General features: G+C 40.1%; 1 protein-coding gene across 1 annotated transcript in view; it reads right to left on the reverse strand.

The window, feature by feature from the left end:
- The window catches only part of tmeff2a (transmembrane protein with EGF-like and two follistatin-like domains 2a), a 130,276-nt gene extending 102,766 nt beyond the window's left edge, over positions 1-27,510 (reverse strand). The window contains exons 1-2 of the mRNA XM_040027643.1: positions 26,523-27,510; positions 12,976-13,085 (exon numbers count right to left, since the gene is read on the reverse strand). Coding sequence (XP_039883577.1) covers positions 12,976-13,085; positions 26,523-26,712 — 300 coding nt within the window. The 5' untranslated portion in view covers positions 26,713-27,510. The remainder of the gene's footprint in view (positions 1-12,975; positions 13,086-26,522) is intronic.
- Positions 27,511-27,978: the final 468 nt, after the last annotated feature.

Here is a 27,978-nt window from a genome sequence, read left to right on the forward strand (position 1 = left end):
AAAGATCAAACAACCTGAAGAATTAATTGACCCAAACAACTAAAGAGACATATTTGTTCCACAGATGGTGCTTTGTCCTGCTTAGTTGACCGTGCTGACATGTTGACACAGCCAATGCTAATACTTCTGCTGCTACCATAATAAGTCAAGCATCTGATATCAGCTTTTGCTAACTTTTACATAGGGTGAACTGTTAAATCTGCTTTAGCCTGCTTACAGCTGTTGCACATCTGCGAGCCACTTTGCAACCCACCTCCACATCAGCAGCTCTTTTCAACCTGTTTGACTAATCAATTTGAAGTCAGTGACGCCTACTGTTTTCTTAACAGCCAACTGCTTTCTTTCTATGCACATGGTAGGATGTGTCCTCTGCCCTATGTGTTCTATGTATACGAGAGCTCAAGGTCCCAGAAGAGCACCCTAAGACCAAATATAAATTGCTACAAATGGAAATAACCATCTTCTTTTAGTGGTCCTTTCTGATATAAAGATTGGAATTCCACTTGTGCTTCTCAAAGCCTCCTGCTCAACTAAAACATAATAATTCAGAAACTAATCTTTACAGAAACGAATCTAAAAATGTTGCTTTTTGTTATGAAGTACTTTCAAGCATTTCGAAGCAGAACAACATGCTTAGAGCAACAACATTCCATTCAACTCTTTTGTGTTGCACTTGCAGCAGGAATAGTTCAAAACCTGAGCTGAAATAACAGAATGTCTCCTCATGGAGTATAACCACTTGAACCAAAAGTGTATTTTGTATTTTCTTTAGGAATGCCACAAAAATGCTGCTGCTTTAACTGATGTGCTTGTTGAACCAAAATCAAAAGTTCAAGCTAAGACTAATGTAATTTATTCTTCATCACTGTTAAAGAAAGTAACTTAAACACATGTAACTGCGATTTTGTAATATGGATGTTTCTAAAATCTGTTATATTAAAAGGTAGATCATATCCAATCATTGTTTTAGTGATGACTTCATAATATGTACATGAGAGCTCTCCGCGACAGTCTTTTTCCACCATCAAATTTCACCAACTGATTTCCATGATGTGAAAGAAAGTCACACTGCTGTCCACTCGCTGCAGCGAACGGCCAAATCTAGATCACTGACAAAACTGTGATACTGGTCAGCTCGAGGAAATAAACTCACTATTATTCAAAAGCTCACTCCCAGTAGGTACACGTGGCCCTGGATAAAATGATTATAAATGAATGCAAATATATGGAATGGGGTCTACATCAAAAGCTACTGTCAGTACCACCTGAGCCTGTGTGACGGTGTGTGGATTTCATGATTTTAGCTTATTTGTGTGGAAGTGAATGGGGTGTTGTGTTAATCTGTTGAAGGAGGAAGGTGGGGAAATAGGGAAGGCCAGGTGTGTTTCCGCTGTTTAAGGTGCACTCAGGCATTTGTTGCTGTGTGTACGTGCTTCTGAAAGGTGTGTGTCAAAACGTTTTCACAGCTTCTTGTTTAGTGCAATATGAAGGACGCAATGCCCTTCCACACCCTCCCATCAACATCATATGAACCCACATTAGCTCTCATCCCTCTTTGATGTGCTGCGAGCTTCAGCAGTCTGGCCATCACAACCCAAACATTAGACGGCTTCCGGCGGTGAAAAGTGGGAGAGCAATTTGAGGTCAGGCATAACAGCGAGGAGTGGCCACATCAAACAACCAGCAGGGAGCACATTGAGGACCAAATGTGCTGCCAACATTATCCTAAATTCTTTTATATAAAGTCAATAATTTTGCTTTGCAGTCTGAATGTACAGTGTTGGATGTATTTAGAGAGGTCAGACAGGATAGTGCCTGCATGCACAAATTTTACACCACACTACACTACCTGCATACACAACATTTGTGTACTCTGGCTGAAGTATTGCTCTGTATATCTTTCTAACTACAAGTCAATATTTGTCTCGCTAAATTTTAACTCTCTTGTACTTCAAAAAAAAACAAAGCTAAATTACTGACACAGCAATAGGTAAAAATGACACTCCCCTTCCCTCATTGCAGCGACGATCCACTAGAGGGCAGGTAATCTATACAACCCAAATTTCACAAAAGTTGAGCTGTGAAAATGAAACTATTTGGACATCTCATTAACTCCTATTTCACTCCAATAGTATATCGAAAACATATCAAATGTTCAAACTTACAAAAACTGCCATTTAAGAAAAAAAAAGTTTTCATTGAATTTGATAGTAGTGACAGATCTCAGAAAAGTTGGGACGGGGGTGGCGAAAGGCTGGAAAAGTAAGTGGTGTGAAATAGAAACAGCTGGAGAAACATTTTACAACTACTTAGGTTAATTGGCAACATCTTGCTGACAGGATTAGATACAAAAAAGTATCTTACAGAGTTTCTCAGAAGTAAAGATGTGTACAGAGTTCACCAATCAACGAATTTCAACATGATGTTTCTGTAAAAGCACACAGGCTGTAAATAACCCCTCTTCTACAGTTCATAAACTCAAAATAGAATCTGGAGAAATCACTGTACGCAAGGGACAAGGTTAAAAATTAATGCTAGAGGTTTAGAGCACTACATTAAAACCATTTATGCTTCTGTGAAAGAAATCAAGGCATGGGCTAAGAAATTCTAGAAAACACTGTCTGTGAACACAATTTAGCATATCATCCAAGAAGCAGGTAAAATTTCTGTCTTTTAAAGAAGAAGCCATATGTAAACCCAATCCAGAGATGTCACTCTCTACTATGGGCCTTCTATTCTCATTCAAAATTGACTTAGGCAAAATGAAAATGTAGTCTATGGTCATATAAATCATTTGGAAAACATGGATGCCGAATCCTCTGGAGTGAACAGAAGTGGGACCATCTGGCTTGATATCAGCACTCACTTCAAAAGCCTCCATCTCTGATGATATGGCAATGCATTAGTGACTATGGAATTGGCAGCTTGCACATCTGGAAAGGCACCATCAGTGCTGCAAGGTATATACAGGTTTTAGAGCATCATGTGCTCCCATCCAGACATTATGTTTTTCAGGGAGGGAAGGCACTGCATTATTCAGCAAGACAATGCTAAACTGAACACTGTATCTATTTAAACAGCATGACTTCAGAGCAGAAGAGTCCACATGCTGAACTGCCCTGCCTGCAGGCCAGACCTTTCACCAACTGAAAACACTTGGTGCATCATGAAGTGAAAAATACAACAAAGAAGACCCAGGAATGTTGAGCAGTTAGAATCATATATCAGAAAAGAAAGGGACAACAATCTCTCCCATAAACCCAGCAACTGATCTCCTCAGTAACCAGCTTTTATGGACTGAAGAGGGGATGCTCCACAGTGGTAAACATGGTGCTGTCCCAGCTCTATTAGAGATGTCTTGCTGCCATCAAAAGCCACAGCAACTCCCCAACTTCTTCGGTTTATATAATAAAGGTGCTACATATGCCTGATTGTATACAGTTGTGTTATTAGCTAATAACTGGTCTTATTTTTAAATGCGATATTAATAGCTTTCCACAGATAAGGATCTCAATTACATATAATATACCATAAAATAGCAGTTACAAGTCATAGCAGGAGACAGGATGGGAACAGCTGCCCCCGCATGTCAAAGCACACTGTCCACCCTAAACCTCCTCTCTAAGAGCGTTTGCACTGCTATGACGTTAAACTACTTCTGTCTCAGACAATGTGTTATCTCCATGACTACAAAAGGTCATTTATGAGGAAAACACGTACACGTAGCGCTCAGAGGTCGTTTTGCCTATTTGAATGAATAATGTTGTTGTTTTTGTGGAATATACAAGGGTATATAAAAGATTGATGTAATAGGGCTGGACGACCTCCTTCTTAGTCAAATCATCCAATATGCGCAGCAATTGTTTGATAACCATCTGATAGCGTCGGTGGCAGGGTAATTGCCCAAACACAGCAGTGCTACTGCTGGCAACAGAAAGTGATACCAGGGAGTTTGTCTCCCAAATGTATTTTTACATGTGTAGAATGACTCACAGAGTCCTCCATATGTGAAGCATAGTGTTTCATCTTCAAACAGACAGTGAGCGGAAAAGTTACAAAGAGGTGATAAAGAGGGCAGAGGTGCCACGTGGGGGGATGTAAAGAGAGACATGTTCCTGTTGCAAGTGTTGGTTATATGCTGATATGAAATTACAGGAGGGCAATTTAGAACTGAATATGAATTTAATAACAATCAACCCTCACGGATTTCCAAGATCATCATCTTTTGGCACAACCCATGAAGTAACCCATTGGTTAATCTTATTATGAAAGTGAATGTTTTTGCCATTGCTGTCTTGGTGAGAGGTGAATTTGTATTTAAAAAAAAAAAAGCCAAGGGACACTCTGTATTCATAAAGTACCAACTTGTCGGTCACAAGACAGGCCAATACTAAAACTGTCATCTTTATCATCATTTTTAATTCTAATGGGAACTAACTGGAAACTAATGACTGAGATCATAAAATCAACACAAAACTTTTTACGAAGACATAGACATGAAGACATAGACAAAAGAGTCAACTACTTTTTTCCTATATTTATTTATTACTATGACATTTTTATTTAAACCCACACAGACAATGTTGAGACTTTGTGAAGCAGTATTAAATGAGATCCTCAGAGCCAATGAATTTTCAAAGCAGCCTAAAGGGAAAATCAGCTCTCAGTTATGTTGATTTTTGGCACCTATTCATAAAACTTTAACCGTACATACACTTTCACACTGTGGCATTATGATTATGAATCTAAAAGGCACTTTTATTATAAGGATTACAGTGTTCCCTCGTTTATTGCGGGAGTTACGTTCTAAAAATAACCCACGAAAGGTGAAATCTGCGAAGTAGCCAGCTTTATTATTTACAATTATTATAGATGTTTTAGGGCTATAAAACCCCTCACTACACACTTTATACACTTTTTTTTAGACAGGCATGAACATTTTTACACTTTTCTCTCTTGTTTAAACTCTCAAAGTTCAAACCTTCATAGAAAAATAAGTCCAGTATTATAGAATGAAACCAAAGATGAAACCCATGTCCAGGTTACCATCTTTCTCTGCCTTTTGGGTGCTACCGCAGGTGCCTTTGATGGTGCAAAATGTTTCATCGACATTGCTTTTGTTGACCCTTATGAAGAAGACATTGAGGGAACAGTTTACCCTGCCCGGGATAGGGTTACCGGGGCCCCACCCTGGAGCCTGGCCCGGGGAGGGTGCCCGAGGGCGAGTGTCTGGTGGCCGGGCCTTAGTCCATGGGGCCTGGCCGGGCACAGCCCGAAAAGGGGACATGGGCCCACCCTCCCGCAGGCCCACCACCCGCAGGAGGCGCCATAGGGGTCGGGTGCATTGTGTACCGTGTGGGGGCCAGGAGCAGAGGCCCTGGCGGACTGATCCTTGGCTACCAAGACTGGCAATTGGGACATGGAATGTCACCTGTCTGGTGGGGAAGGAGCCTGAGTTAGTGCATGAGGTTGAGAGGTATCAGCTAGATGGCTTGGTCTCTGGAACCACTCTCCTGGAGAGGGGCTGGACTCTATCTCAGCCTGGAGTTGCCCCTGGTGAGAGGCGGCTGGCTGGGGTGGGTATTCTAATATCCCCTAGGCTTGCTGCCTGTACGTTGGGGTTCTTCTTGGTGGATGAGAGGGTTTGTTCCCTGCGCCTTAGGGTCAGGGAATGGGTCCTGACTGTCATCTGTGCTTAAGCGCCGAGTGGCAGTTCAGAGTACCCGGCCTTCTTAGAGTCCCTGGGTGGGGTGCTGGAAGGTGCTCAACCTGGAGACTCTGTTGTCCTACTGGGAGACTTTAATGCTCACATGGGTAACGACAACGAGACCTCGAGTGGCGTGACTGGGAGGAACGGCCTCCCTGATCTGAACCCGAGCAGTGTTTTGTTGCTGGACTTCTGTGCAAATCACAGTTTGGCCATAACGAATACCTTGTTCGAACAAAAGAGTGTCCATAAGTGCACGTGGCACCAGGACGCTCTAGGCCGTAGGTCGATTTTCTAATCGTATCACCTGACCTGCGACCATACGTTCTGGACACTCGGGTACAGAGAGGGGCTGAGCTGTCAACTGATCACCACCTGGTGGTCAGTTGGATCAGGTGGTGGGGGAGGACACTGGACAGACCCGGTGCACCTAAACACGTAGTGAGTGTGGTGTGCTGGTACCATCTAGCAGAGGCCCCAGTCCGTGAGATCTTGAACGCACACCTCCGGCAGAGCTACAACAGCATTCCAAGGGAGACTGGGGACATTGAGTCCGAATGGACCATGTTCAGCATCTCCATTGCTGAAGATGCTGCATTGAGCTGCGGCCGCAAGGTGGTTGGTGCCTGCCGTGGTAGGTAATCCCCGAACCAAATGGTGGACACCAGAGGTGAAGGGAGCCACCTGGCTGAAGAAGGAGTCCTATCGGGCTTGGTTAGCCTGTGGGACTTCGGAGGCAGCTGAGAGATACCGATAGGCCAAGCGGAATGCGGCTCGGGCAGTGGCTGAAGCAAAAACTCGGGTGTGGGAGGAATTCGGAGAGGCCATGGAAAGAGACTTTTGGACTGCCTTGAAGAGATTCTGGCAAACCGTCAGGCGTCTTAAGAGGGGAACGCGGTGCTCTACCTGCACTGTGTATAGTGCTGGCGGAACGCTGCTGACTTCGACTGAGAAGTCAGCAGCGTTGTTGGGCGGTGGACTTGGAGAAGGCATTCGACCGTGTCCCTCAGGGTGTCCTTTGGGAGGTGCTGCGGGAGTATGGGGTGTCTGGCCCATTGCTACGGGCCATTCGATCCCTATATATCCGTTGCAAGAGCTTGGTTCGCATTGCTGGCAATAAGTCGGACTCTTTCCGCCAGGGCTGCCCTTTGTCACCGATTCTGTTCAGAATTTTTATGGACAGGATTTCTAGGCGCAGCCAGGTGGCAGAGGGCTTTCACTTCAGTGGCCTCAGAATCTCATCTCTGCTTTTCGCGTATGATATGGTTCTGTTGGCTTCATCGGGTGATGGCCTCCAGCTCGCACTGGAATGGTTCACAGCCGAGTGTGAAGCAGCGGGAATGAGGATCAGTACCTCCAAATCTGGAGGGAGGTCTGGGCTTCTCTGCTTAGGCTGCTGCCCCCGTGACCCGGCCCCGGATAAAGCGGAAGAAGATGGATGGATGCTTTTGTTGGGGATGAAACTTACAAACATACAATACAGCACTTCAGAGTCACACTGCTAGTGATCGAAGATTTATGTAAATTTGACAAACTGAACGCATTCTGCACTGTACAGGAGACACGGCATGGAGGAGATTGATTGACAGTGGTTTACAGCCGATCAGAAAGCAGAACACAATGCGCTGGGAAAAAAAAAACACGCAGAATTGCACAAAAATAAATACGCGAAACAGCGAGGCCGTGAAAGATGAACTGCATTATAGCTAACCCTAGCGGAACACTGTACTGAAAGGATGACAAACAGAAACATGTCACTCATGTTGTAGTTCTAGTTGAATGTCACTCTGTCAAACTCATAAACAGCCACACAGATAAAATCCTGCAAGAGTCTTTTATGCGATTCGATTCTTAAAAAGAAAAAAAAAAGTATTTCTCAAGATAACAGGGCTAAACTATCCAGAGCAGCAATAACATTCAGTGTATGTCTGTGAAGGTTCTCAGTCATCCAGGTCTTTCTTTGCAAGCTCCTTTGACAACATTCAGTGTACTGCTTCAGGAAATGTGTTACTGGTGCCAGGCAATTTGCAGAAACTTTCATAAACTAAACATGACCTACCTGGAACACTACAAGGACTCTGGGCTGGTAGTCATCAGCCTCGAGTAGTACATAATCCCGAGATAAATGACCCATCACATTACTTACATCTGCTGTGTTAACATCTGCCTCTCATTCATCTGCAACACCTTCGGCGGGAGATGCTTGGATGATTTTACACATATTCCATTCACATTCAGCTGTAATGTAACATCTTACTCATAAACAGAGCTGCTGGATCTACTCACGGTGCTTTCCAACTCTCTGCCCTTTGAGACTTGAACGCCTTTCAAAAGGAATTTCTGTCAAAGATTTGCTTGCACACAGTCTATCACATGCTTTGGTCATGAATTTTGCCAACACTTTGTTTACTCCAAATTTTTGTAAAAATGATTACATTTTCTAGCATTTGCATTTTTTATTTTTAACTTGTTCCCAAATTCTTCTACTGATTCACTTACCTGAATAAACACAGGCTTAATAAGCAGTAATTGATAACGTTGGTGTCGCCAATGTTTTTAAAGGGACATTTGCCTTTAAAGTGTCATCTTATTTTGTTTAATACACTAAGCCACTGAAAACATTTAGTGGTAATTTCACTGACTTTGATAGAAAACATTTATTAAATTATAACGTGAGAGACAAATTCATTGTGTAATTACACTGCAGATAAATAAAGCTTCCTCTGCTACCTAAAACACTCACTCTCCTTCACACAAATTAAATTAATTGATTGACCTGTTGCACTAATTTGCACCTAAGTACCAGTATTTCGCTGCCATTAAAAATTATTTGCCATCATTACCTTTTGTCGATTAAATGCATGAATCCAGCAGAAAATTAAACAAAATGCAAAAAGTGTAAGCTAAGTAGTGTTAGCTTGTGTTACAGAGCTGCAGCTATAATGTTAACGCTGTTTTCAGCAGGAACAAGAGCATGACTGTTCCTGAATTTGTTCCTGCTGTAGGCTATGACAGATTTTGAACTTTCTCTGAAGAATATTACTGCATTCATTCTTGACCCAAAAACCTTGCTATTGTGTTTGGAAGAGACTCATGAAGGTATGCTATGCACACTTATACTACTAATTACACCGTGTGGGGAAAAACTCATTATTCTTTGAGCTATTGTATTCTAACCTACCAAACACTGTAGCACTTTGTTCTAACTTTATCTGATTACAGATATAAAAAAAACAACAACACTTTATTTGATTCCTGTATTTTTCTAAGAGTCTATTGAACATGTAAGAGCTGATACATTAAGACACATCATGTACCACTAGCTTCAAGCTACAAACCAGTTTTATGGTGGAGAAAACGGGATAAATGACAGCACAATTCAGTTTAAACTTTTCTTTTAGTTTCTCATCAGTCTCCTAAACAACACTAAGTTATACAAACCCTCCACCCCAGTATTAAATCCATCAGTATTGATTGATATTAAAGTCAGGATGAAGGTATAATTTCATGGATACCTTCAAGCTATTGATTTAACAACTTTAATCAATTATTCATTTAATAATTCTGCTTGTATCTTTGACTTTATGTATGTGAAATGCTGTAAAAAAAATGAATGACTTGGCTCAATAGCCTTTAATCTTATTTGAATTTACGTGATCGATTTCTTCCAATCTACAATGTAAACATGGGAAGCGTATGAACATCTGGATTTCATGCAGGATCCATTTATCATGTTCTCTGTGGGTTTGTGTGTTTTTTTCTATTTGAAAGTGCAGTTAATGTGGTTCATAAACATTGTTTTTCCCAGTATTCTATCAGGCAGTCCTGTCCTCCTCGCTAACTAACTTCTTGACCATCCTCATTCATAGCAGAACATTTCGTTATCACTTGCTCAAAAATATATGAAAACCTTTAACTGCAAGGACTGCATTTTTTATTTTTAATGACATTTTTGGCCATTTCTTATACTCAATTGTACAAATAGCCCTAACATGCAAAACTTGAGTTTATCTGATGCATTTCTTGTTTTACAAGAGAGATTCAGTAATAATTAAAAGACTCCTAATCTCTTGCCAGCTTTTGTAGAGAAAATATCAATGATAAAATGACCGATCTAATCCTTTATGTGCTAGACCAACTTTAGTGATATAGGCGGGGGATTCCCTCAGGTTATAGCATCCATCCAGAGGCTCCAATATCAAAGCTGTAAAAGGTGCAATATGAGTCTTACTTTTAGAGCAGATTAACTTGATGTTCATCTAATTTCATTTGCTCAACAGTTAAAACGGGAAATAGTCCCAAAGGTCCCAGTAGGCTACTCCAGCATCACCTGCCACATCCATCTTTTATCTTTAGCCATGACAGTTTAGGATAGATGACTTAAAAGTGTGGTTTCCTATTGGAATTACTACTAAAAAATAAATAAATAAAATGAAAATTTATTAAATTATTTTTTTGGGGGAAAAAAGCCCAGTAATCAAACATAACAAAGCAACAAAAACAAAAAAACAGACATTCCTGCCTATATTTAAACCTCTTTTATTTGCTTCCATGATGTCTTATATCTTTCAGAGTCTGAGAACAGCTATATGTAAATTTTGTGTCTAGTTATTGGATATTTTTCCAGCAACTCCCAACTTTTCTGTTAAAAAGAACCATTACTAAGAACAATAAATTGTTCCAGTTACCCTTTAGTGGACAGTTTGAGTTGAAGTATTTCACATCGCCGTGAGCGCACATACTTTTAGACTGGATGATCCCTTTGGGAATCAGCACTGTGACCTGACATTAACAAAACCAAACCGGCAACAATAGCTTGGCCTGGCAGCTGCTGTGAGATGAATTACCGGCAAACTTTATGTGATTAGTCAGGGCATTGCATTAGCAAAGACAAGACGTAACTCATTTTCAGGTACAAGAGCGCACGCTGCTGTGTAGCAGTTTGACTTGGGTTAGCGAGAGAAAGTCTTGGTTCTTTAAAGAGTCAGTGTGAGGCGAATCTAATGCATCTTGGCAATGAATAGTGTCCATTGATTCCACCACATCAAACTCTCTTCCTCTTCACAGTCCCTTGCATGTCTCTTGCTTGGGGTTTTTGTGTGCGAATGTGTGCACACATAGATTCCTCTGGAACAAAGGAAATCCATCCAAGATGAGAATTTATGCAACGTTCCCCTCTGAAAGCTTGAACAAACTGCCAACAGGAGAAAAATCTTGGATCCATTTATTTGACAGTGATTAGTAGTGACTGATTATTTCAGGGCATGGCATTGCCTGCTAGGCTAGGGGGGTCGTGTTTATGTTGACTGATGAAATAAAGAGACTGACATCAGGAACTCCTCCACACAAACAAAACAAAGATGCATAGAAAGTTGCCCTCTGACTCATGGTATTAAGGCAGAAATTGTGGTGTGACCTGTTCTTTTCCGAGAGCACAGAGAGCGCCTGAATGCACAGCGACAGCAGTATCAGTGTGAGATCTCTTGAAGAGGAATGGAGCTGTAATGTCATTTATCTGCAGGCCTCTGTTAACGTTTGCTCCCAGGGAAGTACGAAATTGAGATAAAAACTGGTGACCAATCGAGTGTCAGCCTGCCTAGTGCCTGCTCGCGCTGATGACGTTCTGATAAAAGCGACAGATGAGAACACGTGCCACATCCTCAGATCCCAGTGGTTTCTATTATCAGGGGCTCTGTATAGCATATTCATTGGCAAAGCTTGAAAACGTTATACAAAAATCAATACTCTGCTGACTGGCTTGCTCCTTTTTTATTATAGGTCTGGCCATAAAGTTAAGTATGAGTCATTATCAAGAACAGCCTAATTTCCTAGATTTATGCCGTTAACGAGGGCCTTTCAGTCTTTGGTCTCATCAGTGACAGTCTTGTTTATGAATGTGGAGAGTGTAGTATACCAGGATAGCGATGTCAAATTTCAGAGCAAGCTATAAACTGGGCTCATGGTATGCGAGCACCTCCCCTTGGGCCTAATATCGTCTAATAGAGACAATGGACTTCGATCCAATCGATTCTATAAATCTTTAAATTCTTTCTTCAGACGCATCACAGATTAACTTTCAAGTTATTATAGGTGTATATTTCCAATAACACAAGTGTGTTTTTTGCTGTGTTTCATTATTATTTTTCTTTTATACGTGCCATTTTTACACGTATACAAGTGCAATTTGAATTAGTTTCAGCATTTGATGCTCAAATCATTTAGATTTATTGTGCTGAAAGCAAGAAAACACACACACTCCTGGCCTTTGACTGTTGAATATATTAAAATAAAGGAGGCTAGGCTAAGGGCCCTGGTTTTCACGGCTGTTGCAGCTGTACTGAACTGAGATTTCAGATACTTAGTAATCATCATTTTACATAACACTAATCAGATGTTTAGAACGATCATTTGTGCATTTATAAAATGCAGCAATTGGATTGAGGGATTATAGTGTACCGTGCACACTATTTATTTTGTTCCAATGAAGCATTTCTTCAAGTGCTACAAATTCACACAGTAACAAAATGAATACTCAAAATTAACATAGATTTAACATAGATTGCGCCAGCCAGGTAATGTCTCAGTCATGCTAGAAAAACAAAACAACAAAACAGGACAGCAAACTACTTGGGACAAAATTGTCATTCGTTTTTTGCCGATTTACTACAGTTAATTGCTGTTTTATTGCTCTCTTACACAGCAACTAACCACAAGTGGTTGCAGACCTGGTCCCTGTGTTAGAAGCAACTATTTCAAATTCAAAGAGATTAAAAGTTCATTGCACTGAGTTGTAATTATTTTGTTTGTGCCGCAGTCTATAAACACTGTTTTCCCTTGTGTGACTGTACCATTGATGCTATAACCTTGAAACTAGCGCCTGTTTTAATGGCTACCATCTGGACAAGGACAAAAGTGGAAAGTTAACCAACATGTGTCAACATATGGTAATTAATGGGCACAATCCCTGAAAAAAATATAGCATGAAATATGTAGTAAGCTAGTTAGCAGATGTGCTAACTATTCTGTATGTTAGCATAAATATTGGCAACATTTTGGAAAAGCTGGAAAGGCAGACACTATTACAGTTCTTCAAATGAATAAATAATACAATTAAATCAAAACTCCGCCTTACATTTATTGTTATAGATACCATGAATGAACTTTTAATAAAGACAGGGGAGGGTTAGCAGAGAGACATTTAACACCAAAAAGAAAAACATTGTAGTAAAAAAACACAATGAAACAGTAACAGAAACGTCACATCTTACCTTGAAATCGCAAATGCATGTCACCATGTTCCCGATTCTTAGACATTCCCCATCAAACTTGCATGTGTTGGTGTCGCACAAGAACAGGTCTGTGTCCCGGTCATCGGAACCTGGAGGACCAAAGCCAACAAGAGACAACAGTGACTAAGTGCTTTTCTGTCGAGCCTTCAAGCAACTCTAACCTGAAACCCATTCAGGGTCGTTCCTAATGAACCTCTGCCATTAGTCATATCTCCCTCAGCACGCTGCACTCTTGGAACACATAGGTCTACTGTGCAAAAACACAATGCTAGGGCAATCCTTGTCCTTAGCTGCCAGAATGATCAAATGAAAAAGCAGTAGTCGCTGCTGAAAGGTGAACAAAAGATTTTTTGTTGATGGTATATTACATGATGTTCTGATGATGCTGGAGATATTGAATGGTAGATAGTGCTCTTTAATACATCGTTTTAGAAAGCACTCAGATGTTTAATAGAGGTTACATTTAGGTTCATTACTGAGGTCATGGCATATAATTTTGTGTCCTACACAACATATTTGTTCTGTTTCTCCACCCATTTATTTCTCTTTAATATTTGTTTGTGTACAACAAGACTAACTCCTGGGGCGTTGTCCAGCAGAGGCAAAACTGGGCTGTGATCCGATTCAGGCTGCGTTAGGGAGCTCAAATGACTCCAACATAGCTTTCTGAATCAAATCAGCGAGTCACATGGGCCTGAGACTGTAGACTGAGCTCAGGGCTGTTAGCTTACCTGAAGTGATTGCTTTAAAAAGAAGGCCACGTGCACAAAGGCTGTAACATGTGCATGAAGGCTTTTTCCAAAATACATTTAAAGTGTATTCCACCAAATTCCAGCTGACATAAACCCGGCAATCGTGCAGTATCTATTTGCACAAAGATTATTTTAATGCATTCCAAGTTAAAAGCTGAAAAGCTGACCTTTTTTTTTAAAGATCACTGAATAAAATTTTATAGCTTAAGACATTTGTCAGACAAACCAATCTGAGAACTTTTTGCTGAGAATATTTATGAACCAAATGGCTTAAATTATATAAACATGGCCATGATGCCCAGGTCAGACTGTAGTCTCACTACAGAAGATTTTTTTATTTACGTTTATATTGACATGTCTATCATCCTTATTCAGCTATAAATTGTATTACATCATCATGAATCAGTGAATATGTTAGATATGACATATCACAGACATGTCAGTAAATTGTCTTATATGCAAAATGAAATTGCATTCATGACTGACAGGCTGCTTTCTATTGCTCTAAGCCAGGGGTCAGCAACCTTTAACACCCAAAGAGCCATTTGGACCCAGTTTCCAAGCAAAAGAAAACACTGGGAGCCGCAAATACTTTGTGACATCTAAAATGAAGATAACACTGTATATATTGTTTTTTCTACCTTTATGCTTTGTGTGAATAACTAAAGTGTGTTGCTTATGAAATCCATGAAGTGCTACAGAGAAAACTACATTTTATTTATGTAATGAACACATTTTGAACTCTTAAAGAAATATAACAAAAAGGAAAGACACCTAGCTGAACTAAAATGATCCATGTAGCAAAGAAAAACTGTTGTGAGCTGCCAGCCTTATATCGCCTTTGGGCTTTTGGAGCATAGGAGAGCCTTGACCTGAATTTTAAATTGGAAAAAAGCACTATGCTACTAAAAAAATGAAAAATAAGTATTTGCAAAATTCTGCATAAATATTTATGTATTTATTTATTTATTTATTTATTTATTACACAGTGAAGTGACTTTCATCTTTACGCAGGACTGTAAGCTGTCATCTGTGAGGCGGGAGCGGTGTTTGTTTTTAACATAGTTCGCGGTGGAGCTGCTGACATAATGTGGATCCGAAGATACATAATTGGCCTACCTGGGGTTGAAAGTCTCGGTAAATGCACGGCGTTTCGGCGAGTATACCGGCTTCCGCGAATGTGACGCTTATTTTGAGCAACGAAAAATAATAAAATATAATTTTATTTTTATATTTCAATATCACAATCTTTCAATTTAGTTTAAAAGTTTAAAAAGTTTAAAAAGAACTATTACAAAAAAATTTAAAAATACACTTCAGCTAAATACTTGTAATTTATTTTCCCCAAACCACGTGGAGCCGCAGTATAAGGACTAAAGAGCCGCAGGTTGCTGACCCCTGCTCTAAGCATTTGCATTTAACCCTTAAAGTCCAGTCTACTATATTACTGGTGTATACATGTTTTTTTCTCAAGAAATTATAATGTGTTTTCTAGCAAAATATCCAGCTATTTTATAAATATTAATTACTAAATTAATATTAATCCTCCCTCTGCAAAGAGTGAGGTCCTAACACTGTTTTCAGCCACAACAGTCAGGTTAAGCTTTAATAATCTACTGTACCCTTCCTGGTGAGTACTGAACATCGACAGAGCAGTTGTTAGAGACCAAAAGCAGAGTTAATATAGAGTGCATGCTAAATCTAGAGTCATGAATTACATGACATCACACCAGATGAATGAACAATAGACCTCTGTACATTTTTCACATTATTTCACTGTTTCCATTTAAAAGGTTGCATGAACAGCTTGTTTCCACTCCATCCAAACAGGACAAAAAGACTGTGATTGGAGATTTCATGACTTCGGCCAAAATAACTGTTTTTCTGATGAGAACACAACACTTTTTTAACATCAAATGCAAACACTGAGGCAGTCGTATCATGTCATTTGGCCATTTATCAGTCCATAGGTGCGCACAGAAGGCAGAAAAACAAAATAGCAAAAAGCAGACTAATATAAATAATTAGTATGATATTGTCAAATTTTAGGATGTAATTTTAAGCAGCAGACTATTTTCATCCAAAGCGTGAAGCTGGTGATTTTGAATTCCCATGATAGTTAACAATAAGAAAATAAATCTAAACCTTTTCAGAAGGAAGGAAACCAGTTCAACTAAAGTTCCCACGAACTGCATACACAGTATATATTAGTGGAATGACAGTATTTAGGTACAGCACGTTATATAGACGACTAAAACCTGGAGAAAAGATGCAGTTCAGTGTCTTTTAGCAAGCATTTTTAAAATATTTAATTAACCATTTAAAAGAAAAACACAGTTAGAAGGTCCACAAGGCATGGCAAAATTGGAATTTGGAGCTAAATATGAACATCAAACGGATTCATCTTTGATGTTCAAAGATGAACAGTGTGGGTTTTGTTCTTTTATGTCTCAGTTTATACTTTGCAGCCTTAAGGGAAAAGCAAATAGACGAGTGACGTTTTATCTATTTTTTTCTTTTAAACACGAGACACAGATGAAGCAAGTATAGGATGAAGATGCTGAGTATTTAGGTTTAAACAACGATTAAAACACATACATATTCTTTTATCTGCGACCATTATGAAAGCCCCCAGGGAAAATCCACATTTCTTTGGGATCAAATGTCTCTTAAGAGCAATAAAATTTAATTTTAGGTTATTTTAATCAACCTTATTTAATCAAACAATTAGAGCATGAAAAAAACCCTCCTAATTGGGTGTTTAACTTTTCTCACAGAGATATTCTTTATTACCACATCATCCTACAGGGAGCACATTACACTATCCACTACCCCAGTGAGTGTTTTGACTTTCATTTAGCCTGGCTTTTATGATCAGCCCAAAAAAGTTAATCAAGCAAACTCTACATTAAGAAATACACAATTTAAACGATGAAATCTACACATTAGTAAAATAAATTCTTTTTTTTTTTTATATTCTGTGGACTTAAAAAAATTAAAGCAATAATTTTGAGTAAAACCAAAGAGAAATGTATTCAAATATCTAATCATTAGGGAAAAGATGCTTGGTATAAAGTGAATGTATCCAAATCAAGTAAATGTCATTTGACTAGATTCCATTAAATGCAACATTGTACACTGAACTTACAGGCGTAAACTAAACGTATGCAAAAAAAACCCAAACAAAAAACATTATCAACCACAAAACTGTTCTCATTATTACACTGCCAACGTGCTATCATGATATTGCATTAAAGGTAAGGAGCCAGCCTCGTTCATCTCACAAAACAGCAACAAGTTATCATGTGAAATGACACGTGTGATACACATCATAATGCCTGGCTGTCTGTGGATGTTACAGGCAGGATATCTTACAAAGCTATTTTCTATTCATAGATATCTTATTATAATGGACACTTAGACACAGTATCTCCTGTAACCTGTCATAACCAATGACCCTCTCCACTTCGAAAAGCCCTTCTTGGCATAGAACAACCTATCAGGCAATAATACCCCATGGAATAGAAGTCTATGCTAAAATGAACCTGCTATTTGCCAAGGTCCTGAATGACCATAAGTGTAAGCTCTCTGTGAAAACATACAATCACTGAGCCAAGAACAGTGGTATGAGAGGTCTCCAAGCTTGGAGTGCACGGATGGAACAAAGCCCTCAGCCTGAAGAGGGCCATACAAGACAGACTGGAAAACCACACACAAAAATAAATAAATAAATAAATAAATAAATAAATTGGCACCCAGGCAACTGGCATGTTGATGATACGCACTGGAGAGAAGCATTGTTAGGATGACAATCATACAACTGGCTACGTACATACAAATGATTGGAAAATATCAGATCATTTTCAAGCCAGCTAGCAAAGTCTTTGAAAGATTGGAAATGTTTTTGTGTGTGAGCGTGAATCTGTGTGTGTGAAATCAGTCCAAGCTACAAATTTCATAGTTTGATATTTTAGCTTTTTTTCAAGGTTCTCTGGGCAACAGGCTTATGGAAAACAAAGGTGGGGAAAAAGCAGAAACTCGATTTTAAATGAAAAAAAAAAAAGTGACTCCTCCACAAGTCATTAAACTGTCTTCTTTACCGAGAAACAGATGCGAAGCTTGGACATCCCCAGGAGCCAGGAAGCAAGAGGAATACATCTATCACTTGTAAACAATAACTCACAGGGATTCATTACTGCTGGAGACATTCTTATCATCTTATGAACAACAGTGCAATCAAGACTTGCAGATGAAGATGCTTTGTCTACTGGAATCAAAGACGATTGTTCCTGTGAACTGTTTACAAGGATGCGAGTGGCATATCAGCTTTTGTAATAGCTGTAAATGTCTGAAAAACAATCATCATGTGACATAAATTATGTTATGTTTTATACTTGCTTCTCTTACATCTTCAGAGACACTGGGGCCAAAAGGGTTTAGACTGCAGGGAAAAACGGCACCAATCTCAGTCATTTGAGAATGATTGCCTACAAGTGGTATTTACTCCGGTGGTACAACTTGAAAAACGTCTTTGTTTACACAATAATAAATGACACAGAATCAACAGGTTAGTATTCATCACCTTTGTTTTTTAATCATAAAACCATTTTGCCTTTTGGTGTAATCTGTTTTCAGATTCTCTTATGTGGCAGCAGCTTTGAATTCAAAAATTCAACCCCACATGTTTGGCAAACATTAAAAAAATAGAGGTGTTGGAAGTTTGAAATGTATCCATTTTAAGGGACCTGAAACAGGATTACAGTGATAAGCATTACTGTTATCAACTAAAAATGTTGTCAGTATCCCGTACAAGTACCTACATGTTCAGTCAGTGGATATTAGCTAAACATATTGTAACATGCTGTGGGATTATTATAATTGTAATTGCCTAATATGTGATTCAAAGTCAGTAGCTTACAGAACATTTAGGTTGAATTTCTATTTTACTAATGTGAGACTGGTTTGATGAAGTTCACACAGACTTCAGAAACATTTCTGTGACATACTTTACCTCATAAAAACTTTGTAAAAAATGTATATGTATCAAGAATGACTGAATACAAGATATCACCTAATTTTCTTTCAAATGAAAGCTACACATCTTTCGTAAATGTCCTCCCTCCATAAGCACATTAAACCAATCGTAACCAGGATTCCTGTTGAGTTGGCTGGCTTCCTGCTGCTTTGCGGCAAACATGAACGGGGGTAAAGTAATGTAATTTTATGGCTTATCCAGATGTTCTGAATAAGATCAGATCAAATGGATAAAACTGAATCCTCAGAACAATATATTCACTATTTTACAGCTGCTCAATCTAAAGAGGGGAAAAATGTATTTTGGGTTAGTGTACCTCACATACCTGGTTTGGCCAAGCTCAAGAGGACAAGTTTGATCAAAAAATATGAATTCTGAAACTAGTTTTGACATTGACGAAGTTACGTATTTGAACCGAACACATTTAGGGAGTAAAAGAAAAAATATACTGAAAAGTGGGGACCTGTTAATTACCTTTCCAGCAATGTATTTTTGGAAATTTTAAAAGCTTACTGCAAAAGTGCTACTTGACTCCACATTACTGTCTGCTCAGCTGTGAGGCAGACTATGCTTCATTTTTTTGAGTATTGTAAGCAACAAAGGCCCAGCTTGTGTACTGGACAAATGATGATTCCATTTTATAATTTTATATGACCCCAAGCATTTTTCTTTTTTTCCTTTCTTTTTGTTTTCATACCTGCAACATATATGCCTGGATGGATGGATGGATGGATGGATGGATGGATGGATAGATGGATGGATAGATCTGGCAAACAACTAAAAAACAAAAAGATATAACCCTCAAGTGTTAAATAGCAAACAGTGCCGAAATTACATGTGCACCATTGCTAAGAAATTATGCACTCAACATGTGTAGTCTGGATGTCACCCTTAATTGGCCCATGTGGTAAATAGCACATAAGGCCTGAATATAACAAAAGAAATGTGGGCCTGGATTTGCGGTTAAAGTTGTTATAATTTATTTGTGCTTGGTTGATGTGCAGAACTGTTATGGCTAACACTTGGCGCAGATCTGATAAACAGTAGCAGACCATCCAACTGATATGAAGACCAAATTAAAGTGTCTAGTATTAGTCACATCTGGTAACCAACTGATTAACAGATAATTAGCTATCTGTTAGCTAATCTTAAGGACATTTAACTAAAGAAATCAGATGTGTTAGCAAGCAAGAACAAATGCTCATGAATCAGCAGGCGAGCCAGAGTAATTCTGGTCCTACCCCAAAATTTAAATTTAATGTTTTGCATAAAGCACAGGTTGTAAAAGCTAGGACCACTTCTCTTCCTTACACTTTAAATCCAGGGTTCTAGAATAGCTGCTAATGGGCTAATGTTGCAGCTTCTCACAGCAGACTAAACCTTCCTAACAGTGAAACATATAACTACTGCAAATAAATACCACCTCACAAACTGTTTAAAAAAAACTACAATTACTAACAAAACTGCCACTCTGAAATAACACATTATAAACAGAAATGTGCAGATGTGTGCAATTTCCTGTGCGCAGCAATTTCCTGTAGCTGCGTATAGCCTTCAATGATTTGTTGGCTCCCTAAACATGCACTCAGTCAATAAAAATGTGAAAACCACAGCTTTAAATAGACCTGCTCCAAACCCAGCATCACCAACTTTACCAAAGGTAACTTTAAGGAGAGAACAGAAAACAGATGCAATGTTAAAATCATTCCAGCTGTTATTGTTTGCTTTGGATGTGTCGCTAAGTGTGCTGCACGCTCTCGTGCTTCATTCCCAACCAAATGTAAATGGGACACGACTGATACAAGTTCCGTGCACGGCCCAAGCTGCACTGTGTTGGAGTCCAGGAAAACGTATACTTCCTGCTCCTGCCCTGTCGTTCCAGGAGGAGATTACAGTGAGCTGAATAATTAACGAAAACAAGCTGCCAAACATCAAATATTGAGAAGGTAATGTTTATATGCTAACGATTAAGATGCCAAGCGAAGCACTTACTTGTCTAAAAGAGAGAACTTGTTAGCCAAATGCATCTCCTGCTACCTACCTGGAATTTCACTGCACTAAGAACTATGCACTAAGAAGAATGAAGAGTTCTCCACCCAGGTTTTAAGCATTGTGCTGATCAATAATTAAACAGACTAAATTAATAATGAAGGCTGAACAACCACAGTGGTGAGACATCTTCTCCTGACCTTTCTCGTACTGGAGGTCTTTTTTTTTATAACTTTGCAACAGGTTTTTTTTCACATGTTTGTGAGGGAGGAAGTTACAGTTTAGTCTTTTTATATCAGATTATTGAACGCTGAACACCAAAAGCAAGTCATAGTTTGTTTGGTCTGAAGCAACTGATGGGTTTGTAAACTTGTAGCTCTTTCTTGTGGTTTGGTTTCTTTTTATACAGAGAAAACTTGAAGTGATCCAAAATTTGTCATTGCACCATTCAGTTTGCTTGCTGGCCAGATGTTTCTGTGGAAGGAGCAACAAACGTAAATACAGGAAGAACGTATTGTGTTCTGGACTATTGAGACCTCGGCTCATTTTACAGCTAGCAGTTACAATTTGTGTACTCTGCACATCGATGGTACTTCTTTGCATCTCAGAATACAAAACATAACACAGCTAGGGGAAGATGTTTAGCACAAACTTGCAGTGTACTTCGGGTAGCTTGCTTTGGCTCGAGGTAAGATCACGTTCTAGTCATAAACAAACCGCTCTGGAGGTTGTTTGCAACTGGACTGAGACCAGCTCCTCCAAAGGATGTTGATGCAGATGTTTTTGAGTGTGATCTGTGTTCAGTTTGCACAGACAAACTGCAACAAGGAGGGAAATTACACTAGACTTTGCTTTAAATGGTCTAAACCATGCAGGTGTGAAAACATCCTGAAACTTTAAACAAATTTTCAAGATTTTTTTTAAATAAAGTAAAACATAAAGCATTCTTAGTTGACCAACTTTCATTTCACTACTTTAATAGAACCAATTAGCAACTTCAGATTGCTTATCTCAAAATTCATCTCTCATTGCAGTTTATTGTCAGAGGTGTAAACCTGCATGCAAGTATGTCTGACTTCTGTCTTGACAGATCTCGAAAGCAAATGGCCAGTTATCCCCTGAATGCTCTTAAATTCCCTCCACTTGATGGGATTTGCAGAAGGCTTTGCATATTCTACACTTATCCCTGTCACTATAAGTCTCAAAGCATCACATGGACTTTTAAAGTTAACAATAGCAAAGTACTCACTGAAGAACAGATTGTCTTTATCACAGAAATGTCCCCACAGGAGATGTAAGGTATAATTAAATTGTGAGCAGTCATTCATACAGTTTATTATTACAGTAGAAATGTGTGATAAAGATAAAACTGAATTGGACTGAATTCCTTTCAGCAACCTATGAATGCATTGTTCTACTACTTGTTTTAATATGACCAAATACAGCCAAAAGCTTTGAGCTGATCGTGTGTAAAAGTCTGCAAGTACATCTGTTAAGGATGTCTATCAGCCAGCTGATGTGCAGTCGGTATATAACACAGACGTTACTTGCTTGTTTAAAGCAATACAAGCCCAAAAATCGCAGGTTTGATTGAGATAATTACACAAAATTCTAATTATATAGTTAACTGCGTTGGATGAGCATGACATCTTGGATAAAGCAGCAGTTTTTGAGTGCATGCAGGTGAATTGTCACCGGAAAGAATTTTACCCAGCACAAATCTGTACAGAAATGTGTTTCAAAGAGTCCCAACATGACAGTAATAACATTAACACATTACTGTAGTGTTAAGGCAATATTAAATGACAGGTGAGGCGAGCCTTCAGTTTGGTTATAGGGAGCCTTTTAGGATCTTAAAACTCAATGTACTTGTTGCACTGATCGACATCATCACAGGATCAGGCAGCAATAAATTGTGCAACTTAAGGTCCGTGTCCAGCAAGCTACTATCTAGGAACTAGATGTTCCTGATTTTGACGATACTAAACACGAGACAGGTGTGTTTCATTTGTTAGATAAAGGACCTTTACAAGGGAAAAATGACTATAAAGTAACAAAAGCCACGTTCAAGTCCTAACATATCTGACATTTAGTCTCTAGTGAATATTCCACATATCCTACGCCCCCAAGTGAAACAACAAGTTCACATCTGAAACCACCCTCTTCACCTTGTTAACTCTTTTTCACTTGTTATTACCAAATACGTCATACTATAAGATGTTGAATTTTAATCGACATATCATGGTCTGTTTGTCATTGCTACTCTTTTCTTATGTTTAAGTCTGTCTACAATAGGGCCAAATTCAGGTCTAACTTCACAGACAGAAAATGACATGCCATGTGGGCCTTTATGTCTTTAATCGGTGCTGGTATTTTAGCTGATTTGTTTCACTTAAATTTAGAAATACCTTGGTGTTCTTTACATATGACTGCTTGTTTTCTGATAATATTGCCTAGATGAAGGATGTCGAGGGTAAAAAGTATTGGCACTGAACCCTGTTGAATGCCACAACTACTTCATGCGTCATCATGAAGTGACACAAACACCAATAAAGAAAAATAAGCATCCCCTCTTTTCTCTCATGGCTTTTAATGAATCCCTTAATTCTACATCCTGAAAATGATAACCTTTTACTGGACAAATAATGATGCAGCAACAAGTATAAACACAAATCAATAGAAAATCGACCAACTCGCAGATCAAATGGGCCCTTTTTATAGCAGTCATTATGACTTGTCATGGCAGGAAAAAATCATGTGTTTTTAATTAATTGTTAATGCATTAACAATGATGCAGTTACACTCAGGTGTCCTAGAAAGTCATAACAGTGTGACAAGGAGTCTGCACAATACATGCACAGCATCAGAAACTGAAGCAGCTAAATGGAATTCAGCACTCGTTAACTTTATAACCGTACTGCTCCTAACCTATTGTGATGTGTCAACATGTCAAATTCTTCATTTTCTGTAACATTACTCCATCAATATGGTGGCAAGTGTTAAAAACATTTCACAGCTCAGTTATCCCTTTTAAAAATCTTGGCACATAATGTATGCAATGATTATAGCTTCCCACGCGCCTACTCAAATATAATTAATTAAAGAAATATATACTATATAGGACCTTAAGAAGTGTGGAAAACATTTCTTTCTGCTGCAGCTTCACAGAGCCACAACTCGTGCATTCAAATCTTTTCACAAATACTACCTAGTACAAGATGGCACAAGGGATTTGAAGAACAATTTTATGTCTGTACTCGCACTCAAACATTCACTTGGTGCCCTTCTAGGATTGAGATTGAGCTGTTCTGCCTCCTCGCTGGCAGTTCCTCAAGCCATTAACAGATGCAAGCCAAACAGAATGGCAGTCTTTGTCAAACCAAGTTTTTTCTAACTCCCTTTTATTCCATAAAACAAAATCGAATTCATTGCTTTTTCAAAGGCGACGCTGTTGAAACTGGCAACTCGTTTTCTTGATACTACTGCCCATAATTATCTGTTTCTTAGCACTGAAGTGACATTGGGCTCATCACCAAACTGTTTTTCAGTCAGTGCCATTCTCCCTGCGCTGCAAACTGTCACACATTGGTGGTGTTGTTAGGAAGAAGTGGATAATTAAGCCCTGTGCCATTACTGCGGGTTTATTAATATCATTATCTTATTTTTATTATCTTTCAAAGGGTCTTATCTTTTCACGGTGGACTACGTGTCACTTGTTGTGCTCTATTAATTGTAACTTATGCTGGGTGCATGTGAGTGCATGTCCATTGTTCTATCATATGCACTTAAACCTCCTCAAGGCGTGCAGGATAAAAGCTTTCGCTGAAATGCAGATGAGAGTGTGTCAGGAAGTGGGGAGGCAGGCGAGTGTGTATTGGGACAGGATGTGTACCATTATCAGTGATTACGTGCTGATCACCACCATCAACAGCGGCGGCACAAAACCAGCCTCCAGTAGGTTACAATGCAGTAATCTGAATAAAGATATGATCAATTATCGGCCTGAATCAGAGGAGAGTACTGTTCAGATGAACTCATTCATGACTTCATCTGCATGTACTGTAGATTCTTGGGCCACGGTTTCACTTGATACCTGGGCTTTTCATTACAGGATGAATAATAAAACAAAAACAAGGGAAAAAAATCCTTGTACCACACACCTGATTGCTTGTCATTAGTGGATCAATGACATAAAATTATCCTCATGTATTTCCAGTTCATTCATTACCTCAGCGTCCCTTCAACATTAGCACTTCAACATGGGTATCGCGGTACAGGAAGATAGAATCACGGTCTGATGTTGCGGATGTTTGCATCACGGTTTTGGTCTCAACCCTATGAATACCAGAGATGCTTAGAATAAAGACAGCAACTTTCGACAGGTTACAGTAATACGATAGAGTTCAATCGCTTCTTGTTTGCGTGTACTTAATTAAGTCTGACTTAATCAGCCCATTATCATAATCAAATTCATTTTTAAAACTTTGATATCCAAATTAAGCACCCCCCCCCCTTCTGATTGGCAGTCTAGTTTGTAGAATCAAATATAGATCTATCATGCAGCATTTCTTAATATCATTCCTATACATGTCACATGTGCATTAGTTATGCTCTTTGTCATAAATGACTTCCCCTTTCTTTTTATTGAGATGTCATCCAAGCAGGCTACACTGATACTCCTTTTTTCAAGCAGCAAACAGCAGTCATAACTCTCATATTGATGTCTGGCTGTTATGAGCTATAATATCAATACTGCTACTGCCCATGAGTGTGTGGAACCGGCTTAGAGCTATTTTAAGGGTTCAGACTTAGACAGGCGACAGGGGAAATATATGGCGGCACAGTCGGCTGATTTACAAAGGGAGGCGAGGCGCTGCGCTCTGCAGCCCGCTCCGCTTCTTTTATCGTTTTGGGCACCAAAGGGAGAAAACAAGTTTATAGCTCAGTGGTCTGTTAAAGAAACGACAGCATTTTTTAAATTATTATTATTTAAAGGTGTCAATTAATTAAACAATTTGCCTGCCAAATAAGCCCATAAAACTAGGCTGTAATTTCCTGCTGCGATCAATTTGCTGGGTTAAAGTTAATGCTCAATCTGAGCGCGATAAAACACCCAAGAGTTGACTAGAATGTGTTTTTGCTTCGGGTTACTCGCAGACCACACGAAAGAAGCCCGTTTGAACTCAAACGGAATTTCTGCGACCTCAAACTAACCGTGTTGGTGTTATTGTGGCGCACGCCGCCTTATTCCGTGGACAAGCTTCCCACAGACCCCAACTCCTCCCCGCCCGCTCTATTTCTCGTTAAAATGATCCTTAATGTCGCTGCTTCCACTTCGTGTCGGATCGAAATCATCGACCCTCCCGCTCGCCTCCCCGGTGACATGATCGCCGCTGCATGCTTTGCTGTCAAGCTCCGAGGCGAACTCAGCGAGGCTAAATGCACATCAAGCAAACCCCCTCCAAAACTCTGCATCCCCTCATCGTCGGGCTTTTGCGGTCGGTATCTGCAGCCAGAGTGCTCCACGGCTCCAGCACCGACCCCGGGCATGCTGACAGGACACAATTACAAAACTACAGCGAGGAGAATGAGGCGTCTGTTGCAAGCGCACTCCTAAACTTTGATCTGGTCGTGCTGCTCAGTCTCGGGGATCTAACACTAGTCTCACATGAGTTTAACTTCGATGTGCGTCTAGATATTTACTGCACACAACCTGGAGCGAGACTGCTATTGAATAAAATGACTCTCACCGGAGCAGTTCCAGCCGGTCGGCGTCTGGCAGTCGCTGAGGGAGGAAGGGAAGGCGCGCAGCTGCTCCACAGGTAAAGTGGCGAGAAACGAGACGAGTGTGATCCTGAGCCAGCCCCCCGCTGTCCCGCTCCACCGGCTCAGTCGTCGGGGCTCCTCGAGAGGTGCCTGAGCCGCCACGGACAGACCCATCTCTCACTGGCCCCGACCGCACAAGCGAGGTGGGAAAGAGACGCAGACGCGCACCGACAACTCCAATCCCAACAGGTTCAGCGGGGCGCCTAGAGACCTACAGCAGAACATTTTCCGAGCGAGACCGTGCGCCCCATGTAGCAGTGCCCCGTGTAGACCGGCCAAATAGGTTCCGCCCGATCCAAGCGAGAGTGCGAGAAGGAGAAAAAGAGGTCTAGTGGGGGCACTGCCGATGGGTTGGTGGGCGATGGAGGAGGCTGTGTGGGATGGAGGAAAAAAGTTAGCGACGCAAGCGAGAAGACTTGCGAGCAGGAGAAGATGCTCAAAGATGAGGAGAGGGGAGAAAGATGGCAAAGGGGGAGAAAAGGAGGGTGATATAAAAGGAGGTGATAAAACTGCACAGCAGAGAGGATGAAGCCAGAGTATCCCACGGGCAGGATTTGGAGACGACGGCACTTGTGTAATAGTATCCACGGGTGAAACGAGCAGCGGTCCTCCCGATTTAGTTTGTATGTGCGGTGCGTTCAGAGTCGCGGCGAGTTGGTGTTTCTCTCTCCCCCTCTTTCTCTCTCGCTTTCTCAGCAGCAGCTGGCTGTGATCACGTGGAGCATGATGCTAGGAGGAAGGGGGCGCCCCTCAGTAACAATTAGAACGGGTAACTGGTGGAAAAGGCAAAATATAAAAACACGCGATAACAGAGGGAAGAAAAAATTCAGTTTTTTAATGAATGAAGATAGAAAACAAAGTAGTCCGGGCTTTGTCCCTGTGCTTGCTGATGGCTTCCCCACGAATAGGCAGCATAAAGGAGGACACACTGCCTTTATAATTGGCCAGGAGCATTTAGTGTCTGCAGGAATCGATTCGTCCAGCCTGGCCTGGGATAATTGCTCCGCTTTGAAACGAAACTGACGCTATTCCTGAGTCTCTGCCTCCAGGCGATCCACAGAGACCTCAATAGTATTCATATATTTTTGGATAGCAGCTACTGCTGTCACGCAGGGCGGGGCGGGATGGAGCTGGTAATTGACGTGCTTTTGGCCATGAAAGAAAGTGCACAGCATCTGCTGGAGCGGTCAAGTCCAGCGTCAGGCTGAGAACGATCACCCTTTGAACCGAGGAAATTGGAAGCCACGCGCGTGGAAAAGCCCCATAAAGCAAACAAAGCGGGTATCTGTTAAGATCTGTCACAGTTGTGAAGACGTTTGACTTCATGATATTTGGAGAACGCTGCAGTTGCTTGCAAACAAATAAACCCCTCATTCTTAC

The sequence above is a fragment of the Simochromis diagramma genome, unplaced genomic scaffold, assembly GCF_900408965.1.
Source record: "Simochromis diagramma unplaced genomic scaffold, fSimDia1.1 OVJJ01000343.1, whole genome shotgun sequence".
NCBI classification, from domain to species: Eukaryota; Metazoa; Chordata; class Actinopteri; order Cichliformes; family Cichlidae; genus Simochromis; species Simochromis diagramma.